At 46.9% G+C, this 11761-nt stretch overlaps 1 protein-coding gene across 1 annotated transcript; it reads right to left on the bottom strand.

Annotated features, from left to right (window-relative positions):
- Window positions 1-2562: 2562 nt before the first annotated feature.
- On the bottom strand, window positions 2563-10774 carry GCSH (glycine cleavage system protein H). Its single transcript, XM_077310129.1, has 5 exons — window positions 10586-10774; window positions 7264-7343; window positions 5815-5878; window positions 4822-4953; window positions 2563-3251 (listed from the first exon to the last, which is right to left on the bottom strand). The coding sequence occupies exons 1-5, from the start codon at window positions 10743-10745 to the stop codon at window positions 3154-3156; spliced, it is 534 nt and encodes a 177-aa protein (XP_077166244.1). The 5' UTR covers window positions 10746-10774; the 3' UTR covers window positions 2563-3153.
- Window positions 10775-11761: the final 987 nt, after the last annotated feature.

Raw genomic sequence — 11761 nt, 5'->3', positions numbered from 1 at the left:
CCATTATATGGGTGACAGGCTGCATTCAGCTTGGGGGGCCAAGCGCTGCCAGCCTGATATTGATAGAATGCCTTAGGTTTCCCATGTACTTCACATGCACTTTCCTTATAGCAGAAGCACCAAATTCTTAAAAAAATAATAAAACAGCAGCTGACAGAATCCCAATTCCTTCCCATCCTCCCACCCCCCAGGCAGCAATAAATTACAAGGTGTGTTAGCACATTCTAGGTAATTCACAAAGAAAGTGAAATTCAAACAATTAATTAAACCAGAGCGGAAGTTTACAACACCAAAGGCAGATTGTGTTTTGCATTCAGAAGGGAAACGAAGGTTACAATTAACTCTGGCTGCTGTGAGTGCAAATCCCACATCAGCCAGGAATGTGCTGGATTTGATTAGGGGTGATCTCCAGTCCTTTCGAAAGCCAATCTTTGCTTCAGAATTCCTAACTGCAATATTGGGGGGGGGGGGGATATCCCTGATCTGCTTTATAGAACAAAATCAAAGTCAGTGGCACCTTTAAGACCAACAAAGATTTATTTCGAGTGTTTGCACTCGAAAGCTCACACCTTGAATAAATCTTTGTTGGTCTTAAAGGTGCTACTGGACTCTGATTTTATTGTGCTACTTCAGACCAACACGGCTACTCATTTGAATCTGCTTTATAGAGTTTTTGATAAGGATTGCTGTTATGGCACATGAAGCTTTTTAAACAGCCAATAGCACTGTGTAAACTGCTAGGTATTGTGATTGTTAACATGGCCTCTGTTATTTAGAATGCCTTTTTTCTGGCCTTCTGATGTTTTCTTTTCCGCACTAGTTCATGCTACTGTCTTGAGTAATGTAATGTTCTTACACAAACAGTTGTCCCAAAATTTGGCAAGATGCCATCAGTGTGGCAAAGACCATCCTTTTTGCCACTTATTCACCCATCCTCCTCCGTGAGCCAGACACCAAATGAGAGACTGAAATGACAGGGCATTCCCAAGGGCTTTATGATCCCAAATGCCTGGGCTGTGTAAAGATGTGACAAGATCACGAGTAGAGAAGAAATTATGATGGCAGAAAATGAGACTCTTCGGCAGAACATAAACTGGCAATTTATAAATCACTTCCCTTTTGTGAGTATGCCTCAAACCATTCCCAGCTAGGGGGGGGAAGCATTCTGATCCAGGGTTCCTGAACCCCTGTGGCCTTAACATGGCCTTTTTAACCACAGCACGTTTGCTAAATTGTTTTGGCCGACAGAACCCTGGAACCTACAGCCGAGGATGGCTTCTAGCCAGCAAAGGGCTACTGAGGCCAATGTGGTGGTGAGGTCCAACACCAGGGGCCAACAAAACAGTCACTTCCTTTAATGGGAACAGATTAGAGCAGGCAATACCAGGCCAATTAGAGTGGTGGGAGAAGTCGCTGTATAGGCATTCCCATAGCAAGGCTAAGCAGCAGGAAAGCATAGTGGAAGCCAGACAAAAGGTAAGCTCTCTCCCACTGGGACACATGGTGGGATTCCCACTCCCACAGAGCTTAGATTCAAGTCTTCGTTGCTACCCCTCTGTACATTCACATGTAACGCCTTTCTCGTACCGATTCTGCAGGAATGGAAAAGGTGGGGCCAGCACCATAGGGTAGCGGGGATAATCCTCGTGGCCACATGATGTCAGCGCTAGCCCCCTCCTGGGTCCTGCACACTTTAGGGCAGGGGTAGTCAAACTGCGGCCCTCCAGATGCCCATGGACTACAATTCCCAGGAGCCCCTGCCAGCAGATGCTGGCAGGGTGTCCTGGGAATTGTAGTCCATGGACATCTGGAGGGCCGCAGTTTGATTACCCCTGCTTTAGGGACTCTGTTGTCTCACATGAAGCGAACGTGGAAATATCTGCATTCCCTGGTCTGCTGTGGGGGCCGATAGGGCCTCTTCACCCACAGGCCTGTGTGGACGAGAAAGGGGCAGACTTCCTCCTACAGTGGTCCAGAGGGGACGGAAAATGCCGTTTGGAATTTGCTGCTCAAACAATCCAAGAGATGTGCCCTAGAATCTATGTTGTCACAGGTGGTCATGTACAAGTCCAAGTAATCTTGTTCTCTCTCTCTCTCTCTCTCTCTCTCTCTCTCTCTCTCTCACACACACACACACACACACACACGTCATTAATAGGGCCACTTCAACAAATTGCCATCCCACACATGTGCTTAGATTACTTGTGTGGTCAGATAAAATCTTAAGAGAATTTCATCTAAGTCATCATAGTAGTTAAAGGCTAGTTATTATAGGACAGTTTTGGCCAATTAGCACCTAAACAAAACCAGAAAGAATTGCACTGTGGTACAGTAGGTGTCCTGTTTTACCTCCAAGGTTACGGTCCAGGTTGGTATCCTGGACAGTAAAAGGAATGCTGAGAATACGATGTCGACCATTAAAGGCCTTACAACACTTGGACTTGTTCCACTGGAGGTTGCTCTTGCACGTTCCAAGAAAAACTACGAAACATTCATCTTTCAAATATTAATCCCACAGACAGCCTATTGCTGGGCACAAAACAGAAGAGCAAACACGATTGGTAAAGTCAGGATTTTTTATTAACTTCTGTTATCTGTTTCATGGCCAGGCACACCATGCCTTATCTGCACAAAAATGGCTGCATTTCAACGGTTTCAACAAAAAACGTGAACAGAGGCTCTGTTTTCCTATGACAATTCCCAGATGAAAGAGCGATGTGCGGAGGTGGAGGGTGGAGAAGGATAATTTAGAGATGAAAAGAAACAGTTCTGAATTAAGGCTGTTGCATTTTACAGTTCGACTTTATCAAAGTTTGGGTTTATTTCCAGAACAAAGGTTATTCTACTTCAGATGCAATTATGAACTTCAAACTTTGACACCGTATAATTACACTTATTATGCTAGAAAAAAACACACATACACAAAACAAACCACATCGACTAGTAGAAGGTGTGCAAAAAAGTTGCAACTGTTCTGATTGGCAGTCACCACTGGACAGTTCAGAAATCGGCACAAACTTGATTCAAAGGCAGCACGCTTTCCTTGAGAATCTCCTCCACAAGCTGCTCGCAGACGGACCTTCTGTATACTGCTAATTTAGGACGATCTATACTGAAGTAAGTGGCTCATACTGGTTTATTTTAATACTCAGGTCAGTCCTCCATTGATTTTATGTATTTCTCATATGCATCTTCACTCATTAGTTCGTCAAGCTCCGAAGGGTTGTCCACAGTCATCTTGATGAGCCAACCTGCAGGCAAGAGAAACAATTCAGTATGCATATTGCTTGGATTAAGACATGAATTCCTGGTTATAACCTCGACGAGCTCATTTTAATGTTGACAAGCCCAAAATCTTCAGTAAGGTTACACCAGCTAAAGAGAAATACGGAAACAGGGGATTCTATAAGTAAGGGGATTCTAGAAGAGACAACCAATCAACACTCTGCACAGCTGACCTGTGCCGGAAAGAAGAATTTGTCGCTACTTAACTCAATTCACTTTGGACACTGTTGTCAACAAAGGAGTAAATGCTGATGTACAGCATACGCCATTGTTATCACGAGAAGAAACCGACCCAATCGGCATTCCAGAAATAAAGAGACTTTTTGTTCTAATCAAGGTGTATCAAAGTCTGTATCTTTGATTAGAATGAAAAGTTTACGCTTTGATTAGAACAAAAAGTTTACACTTTGATTAGAACAAAAAGTTTATTATTTCTGGAACTCCGAATGGATCGGTTTCTTCTTGTTTTGGACTTCGGGTGCCGACTTGCCCTCATTTCTTCTGCTCAGTAGTCATGACATGTATTTGTATCCCTACCTCCCAGGACCTTTTAAGTGTTAAAAGAATAATAATATATGAACAGTTTTATAATGGTTTCATTCCAGGGCATAGTTGTCATGTTTAAAGGTCCATTTTGGTGGGGCCAATAACATGGATCCTTCCCCTACACACTGCCTCTCCAATGCCGGAAGGACCCAATGGACCCCACCCACAAAATGCTAAAGTCTTCAAAACACTGTGGCAGAACCATGGGGTCAAGCCACAAAAACAGTGATGCCCATACAACTGATATAACCAGTGTGCACTGCCATCTCCTTGAAAATGTTGATTGACGGTTAAGGTGTACACATCCCTACTGACTCAGATAAATGCCCTCTGCCCTCAGCCAAGTCCAAGCTTACCCAGTCTGCATCAGCTTGCCCAGTTTGTATCAGAAGCACAGTGCAATATATACAGAACCATACAGCTTGGTGTAGTGGTTAGGAGTGCGGACTTCTAATCTGGCAAGCCGGGTTTGAATCTGAGCTCCCCCACATGCAGCCACCTGGGTGACCTTGGGCTCGCCACGGCACTCAGAAAACTGCTCAAATATCAGGGCTCTCTCAGCCTCACCTACCTCACAGGGTGGGGAGAGGAAAGGGAAGGCGACTGTAAGCCACTTTGAGTCTCCTTCGGGTAGAGAAAAGCGGCATATAAGAACCAACTCTTCTTCTTCTTCATAGAGTTGGAAGGGGCCATCTAGTCCAACCCCCTGCTCAATGAAGGATCAACCTAAAGCATCCAGGATAAGTATCTGTCCAGCCACTGCTTAAAGACCGCCAACGACGGAGCTTGCCACCTCCTTAGGCACCCTAGTCCACAACTGCTCTGCAAAAAAATGTTTCCTGATATCTAGCTGTTATACACAGTCTAAAGCTATTACTGCAGGTCCTATCCTCTGCTGCCGACAGGGACTGCTCCCTTCTCTCCTCCACGTGACTTATTTCCAATGTAATCACCACTGACTTGAAACATTCTGAGAAAGAAGCCTCTTACCATCCTGGTAACAAGATTTGTTGACAAGTCCTGGGTTATCCGCAAGGGCGGTGTTAATTTCTGTCACTTCTCCGGTGAGAGGGGAATAAAGTTCACTCGCGGCCTTCACGCTCTCCAAAGCGCCGAACTCATCTGAAACGCGGAATTGGGGAAAGGAGCACCGTTTGATCAAGAACCACGTTATGACGGCATTTGCCATTCTAATTCGGTTCTGTCATCATTTTCAGTTCAATTCAAGCCTAAACAACCTTTTAAAAATCCCCTTAGGCCTTTGGTGGAACTTCCTGCAGTTTGTAAACTTTTGTTGGCAGTATTATGGAGTGCTGAGTATGCTATTCTTTTCCGCTTTTTATTGGGTCAGTTTATTCTTCCTATGAACAAGTAATTGAAACAATTAATCGTAAGCTGCTTTAGGGGCCCCAAAATGGGAGACCAGGGGGGTAAAATATTCTCAACACACTTCCAACCAGAATCTAAAGCAAGGTGCAATATTAATTGGCCTTCAGTAAGGTCAGTGCCTATGGCATCTTGGGCTGAGATAGCAGAAAGAAATTTTAATACTACTTTGTAGAAAAACTACTTTTCTATCTCTACGCTACAGCTGAAAGTCAATTAAAGCTCAAGGCCCAAACTCTAAGAACTGTGGGATTAGTTCAACATCCCCAAATATAATACTTTATAACTACTGGTCACTGCAAGTTTAAAGTTTAGTGTCTCTGTTTTAAAAAATTTGGTATCACTGATGGTTTGCAAAAGAACCCAATACAAAAATGCTATATAATTTGCAATGTAAAGCAATAAACCTCAAAGCCTACAGGGTAGCCTTTGTTAATTTTCTCACACTTTGTGCTAAAGCATCTACCACATGGCCAAGGAAGCTCTAGGGTTGTGTTTCTCAAACAGCAGCCTTGCACGCACACACGCAAGCTCTCTCTCACCCTCCCTCCCTCCCTTCCATACACACACTCTCAGGTGCCACAAAAAAACACTTACCCTGTTTGTTCAACTTTGTTCCAATATCTGGAAGACTACAATAGACAACATCTCCTAATGCTTCCTAAAACCAAAAAACCACAAGAATCATTATTTATTTTTAGGGGTTTTTTTAAGGCAAACTAAAGCTGAGCTTGCATCGCAGGAGTCTGAATAAGGAGCCAAGAACACAATGTGTTAGAACTGGCTGGCTTTGTTTCCCTCTCAAATAAGAGGCCAGCCCGTTATTTTGTTGTATTGCTTCTGAATAACTTTAGACAGTCATGGGCCCAAGAAACCAGATTCTTCCCCATATTTTTTTTTTAAAGGGAAGGGGGGGGGGAGAGAAGACACCATGGGATGGTAGTTTAACCCCTTCCCTGCCAGCCATCAGACCACTCAAGACTTCCCCAATTGTTGCTCCTCCCAATGGGAAAAGCACAATGGCAGCAATTCTAATTCAGTGCTAACAAATCCATGTGGGCAGAAGCAGAAGTTTAAGCATCCGGGCAACAGCTCTGCCTCCAGAGGTACAATTAGCAATAGCAGGGGAGTGAGTTAAGATTATTGCCTGGGAGGCAGCTTTTCTTCACTCTCTTTTGCAGGTGGAAGAGCAGCTGAAGCATGCCAGGGGCAACAACATCCTCTTCCACACCTGTACAGTTTCTGGTCCAGTGCTGGGCAGAATCAAGCTAAAAACAGCAGAGGAAGGGAGCAGTGCAGAACTCACAGCTCACCAAGCCATGCACGACATCTTATCGGGATCTCAATGAATCTCTTGTCTTTACTGAGCTTGCGACAGGAAGCAAAACAAGGCTGAGCAGGCTGCACACATCTTGCTGGGCCACAAGAGTTAGTGCTTCACAGTGTTAGACGGCTGGGCTTAAGCTGGGGAGATCTGGGTTCAAATCCTTGCTCAGCCACAAAACTCAAAGCTGTGCTCCAGTCACTATCCCTTGACCTGACCAGCAAGGTTAAAAAGAAAACTGGAGGAAGAATAGTGCTGGGATAAAGCTGTCATCAACAGAGTGATGTCTCATATGTCGCCAACATCGAGAATTAATTTTTTTCCTCCTGCAGAGCTTATTCTTGCATTACATATTTAAGTACAGATGTTAAGCAGGCAAGTAGGATTTTTTAAACAATGAAAGCACGTAAACTTTGGTCTCCATATATATTTAGGTTGAAAAGGAGAACCCAGAATTAGACAGACTAAAGTAAAGCAAGTTTGAATGGGGCCAAATTTCTCATGGCATCACACTACAGGAGCCAAAGAGACGGAAGCAAGGAGAGGGTTTCAGGCCCCAGCAAATTACGTTGCCTAGACGGGCGTTGAGTTCCAAGTCCACGATCCGACTCTGTACACAGAATAGGGTGATTAGAACAATAAAGGGTCTGAAGATCAAGGCCGGCAGCAGGCTTGCTGATGTACATTTTGCAGAGTAACATAAAGCAAAGGGAAAACATTACCTGTGCAAAATTGCTGATTCCTACAGTCCCGATACCGTTCTCAACGGCTATCCATTCGTGCTTGTCTGTGAATTTACGGGCTAAAGCAAAGCAGAAAAGCAAAGATGTTTTTAATGCCTCCTTAACGTTAATTTCTTCTTTTTTTTTGCTTCAAGGTTCTACCTTAAAACTGTTGGCATGATCTGCTTATAAGAAGGCCTTTAAATTCTGAATCCTCAAAAGAGAGGGGGGGAATTTTAGCATAGCCTAATTCCCACCTAATGCACATACCAGAGGGCTCACATTCCTAAATCCAAGCAATTTCAGCAAACATTCTACAGTCTGGGTCACATAGCTTCATCTTTTCCATTTATTTTCAAGATTTGCTGTAAAAGCAGAAATTTTCAATTGCATTGCTGCTGGGGAGGCAGGAAATTGGAGATGAGGAAAGAAGAACTTTCAAGGCCGAGAATCCTTCATGGTCAATCATGTACCAGGAAACCAGCATCTGCCATCGTGTCTAAACCATGCCTTGGTGTAGTGGTTCAGAGTGCGGACTTCTAATCTGGCGAGCTGGGTTTGATTCCCTGATCTCCCACATGCAGCCAGCTGGGTGGCCTTGGGCTCGCCACAGCACTGATAAAGCCGTTCTGACAGAGCAGAAATATCAGAGCTCTCTCAGCCTCACCCACCTCACAGGGTGTCTGTTGTGGGGAGAGGAAAGGAAAGTGAATGTAAGCCACTTTGAGATTCCTTTGGATAGAGAAAAGCGGCATATAAGAACTAACTCTTCTTCGTCTTACAAGGGTTATTAAAGAGGTTAACTAACTCAAGTGAAAAATGATCTTGACTCCACACGCTTAGAAACAATAACATAGGTGCAGGAAAATAAAGACTAAACGACCAAGTACATTGCTTGACTCCTCCAGATTTAAGTTTCCAAAGATTTGACTATGTTGAGAATTAGGTATATTGATGCCAGGAATGCTGGCTCACCAAGAGGGGGTAAGGTATTCATATTACTGTCACAAAATGTATATGATGCTATAGTCCCTTCAGAGAAGGTGACGAGTTTTGGATAGAATCTGATGGTAGTGGGATTACTTTAGTGGCATTCGCTTCCCCCTTAACAGATTCAAGACTGAGCCACATGGAAACTAAAACAGGATAACAGACACATTATAAAGAGAGACTCCAGTTAAGAAGTTTTCAGCAGGCTGAAAACTAAATTCAGAAAGAGAACAATCCGAACTCTCTAAATCAAGTGCCCATCAAGGATTCAGCAAAAGCGTAAATAAGTAACCCCACCTGGATCAGCCCCAAACACTGACCTTTAGCTTTACAAATGTGTGTTTAACTTTCTCTGTAGAGATAACATGCAGTGAAGAAATGCTTTTGAGAACTGAGTGCCTGCCACCATTCATGCTCATTTTGCTGGCTGTTGTTAGCAAGGAACAAGGATAATTCTGTATGCTGTCCAGGGGCTAATTCGCACATGCATGTTCATCGCATGATAAACTGCCTTTAAAAATGGGCCACCAATGGGGAACAGAAGTTTCATTTCACCAAAATGTACTTCACCCACAATACTTCCCATTACAATTAGTTTATGCTAGTTGTTTCAAATTTAGAGAAAACAACAGACAGGCATTCATGTGTGAACCAAGCCTTAGCAGAACCCCAGATCTCACTAAGTATTGTTAATCTGGATCAGTAGAAGAGCATCTGCTTGGAATGCAGAGGGTCCCAGGTTCAATCCCCAGCACCTCCAGTTAAAAGGCAGTACGTATTGTGGCCTCAGGTTGATAGATATGGAGGTGGTTCTTGAGATAATCTGTCCTAAGCCGTTTCGTTTGGGAAATTATTTGAGATTTGGGGCCTGGGCCTAGGGAGAACAGAGTTTGGAAAGAGTAGCGTGCTCGTTTGGAATTGATGCCATTGAGTTCACCCACCAAAACTTCTATTTCCTCCTGAGGAACTGTACTCCACAGGTCAGTTGTAATTCCTGTAACGCCAAGCCATGAAGTTGGTAAATCTACATCAGGGGTAGTCAAACTGCGGCCCTCCAGATGTCCATGGACTACAATTCCCAGGAGCCCCCTGCCAGCATTTGCTGGCAGGGGGCTCCTGGGAATTGTAGTCCATGGACATCTGGAGGGCCGCAGTTTGACTACCCCTGACATTGTAGATTTACACTGCAAACTCATATTGGTGTGACACTGGGTTAATAAGACAATGCTGTAAGGACCATAGACACTGCATTTTGGACCAACTACAGTTTCTGAACCTCTTTTAGAACTCAGTATGCATTGTCATATATTAGTGAAGTCTGGGTTTTATCTAGGCACAGAATCACCTTCAAACAAACCACACACAATCAGGGGACTGTAATCCCATCCAAATTTGAGAGAACCCCAATTCTCAGATCGATCTTATTCCCCACCTACAACACTGCCTTTTCTGGACTAAGCTTCAACTTATTCATCCCTTATCCAAACCTTCACCGTTTCCAGATGTGTTCATGCTAGACCAGTGGTTCTCAACCTGGGGGTCGGGACCCCTTTAGGCACTATCCAGCACAGCAACCCCCCCCCCCTCTCTCCTTGAAACAAAGATCCCTGTGCCACCCTAAGGCCTAGTCAGTTTCATGTGGGATGAACTCTCCGGTGTGGTTAGTTTCAGAGTAGGACCTGACTTGGCAGTGCCCCCACCCGGGTCATAAAAGCCTGCTAGGTGACCTTGGGCCTGCCCCACACCCCTAATCCACCCCAAAGGACAAAGGCAAACAAAGTCGATAAAGAAATGGCTGGGTATCTCCGGAATAGGGAACGAAGAATAGGGAACGAAGGGAACAAAGGCAGGGGTAGTCAAACTGCGGCCCTCCAGATGTCCATGGACTACAATTCCCATGAGCCCCTGCCAGCATTGCTGGCAGGGGCTCATGGGGATTGTAGTCCATGGACATCTGGAGGGCCGCAGTTTGACTACCCCTGGGTCCAAGCAGGACAAGCTCCCACCACAAGGGCGAGGAACTGGCCAACTCCAGCTGAAGCCCCGAGGCATCCCGGCCAAACCTGCGCTTGCACGGCTCCGTGCTGGTGCCTGCTTTTCCTCCACGGGGGGCTTCCTGCGGAGCAAGCGAGCGCAAGGCTGCCCCGCGCGGGGCTTCCTCCCGGGGACGCGCGCACAAAAGGGAGCCGGCCGCCTCCGTCGCTCGGCATCTTCCCGCCGAGTCCAGCAGGCCTGCGAGCCGCCAGACCCCGGAGGGCGCAAAAAGCAGGGCTGCGCTGCGCACCGGAGTCCCGCCGCCCCCTCCGCCCCGGCTTCCCTCCCCGCGACTCACCGGCGAGCAGCAAGGCGGGACCGGTGCCGAGCCCCCGCCGGGCCACGGCCGCCTCCCCGCCGGGCCGAGCCAGGGGCCCGCCGGCCAGCAAGGCGCGATTTGGGCCGCGGAGGCCCACCCGCCGCAGCCCGCGCCACGCCGCCGCCGCCGCCACTGCCATCGCGGGCCGCGCCACACACAACAGCCGGCCAGGCGACGCAGGCCCCGGCCGTGCAAGGAGGCGGGCCCAGGCGGAGGGAGGCCTGGCCTGGCCCAAGGGGAGGGAGGCGGGAGGCTTAAAGGCCGGGCCGGCAGCCAGCCCAGGGCAAGAGCGCCTCTGAGGGCGCGCAGAGAAGAGCTGGGAGGCCTCGGTGCCACTCTTTGCTGGGAGAGGTCGCCGGGTGGCCGCCTCGCCTTTATTTTTTGGAAATATTATTATTATATTTGTATACCACCCTCCCCTACGGCCTTCCTTGCCAGGTTGTTGTGAGTGAGCATAGGAAGGACCAGAATGCCCACTGGAAACCAGGGGAGAGGATGCAAGACCCAACTGGACAGCCTGGCCCACGTTTTCTACTGTGATGTATGTCCGTGGAGCCCATGCAAGTCAATGGACACTGGCCGCCCAGTGGGCCTTCCAGCCTCCCCCCTGGTGTCCGGTGGGCATGCTTGTTGCTCCTTTTTAGTACAGCCCCATAGGAGGCAAAAACGGGAGGCCTGCCAAAGGGAGCTCTTCCACCAGGCTTTTGGGCAAGGCAAGCGAAACAAACCATCAGCCAGAGCCCAGGGGGCCCTCCCGCCTTCAAGGGCACCCACAGTTGACAAATGGAGTTCCTCTTGTTCCCATATTTAAGAAAAAACACACTGTTGCCTGCCTAGCTCAGGAGGCAACCAACATGGTACCCGCCCAGTGTTTTTAGAATGTGGGTAGGTTCAGGTGGTCCCTAGGTCAGAATGCCAGAAGTGCTCACAGGCCCTAAATGTTCGGGGACCTCTGCACAAGCCTATCAGCACGGTGGTTAACAGTGCCTTTGGTGTTTGCCCTATAGGGGAGAAAGAGGGAGAAGGTGACCTGTTTGAAGGATCAGCACAGATGCAGTCACATCTGTATAGTGGAAGTGCCTGATGGGGACCCTTTCTGCCACCCTGATATGCTGAACATATTTCACACAAGTTGAACCTCTCTTTAAATGAGGT

The sequence above is a fragment of the Paroedura picta genome, chromosome 14 (genome assembly GCF_049243985.1).
Source record: "Paroedura picta isolate Pp20150507F chromosome 14, Ppicta_v3.0, whole genome shotgun sequence".
Classification (NCBI taxonomy): Eukaryota; Metazoa; Chordata; class Lepidosauria; order Squamata; family Gekkonidae; genus Paroedura; species Paroedura picta.
The sequence above is the reverse complement of the archived record's forward strand: the minus strand, read 5'-3'. Positions and strand labels throughout refer to the sequence as shown.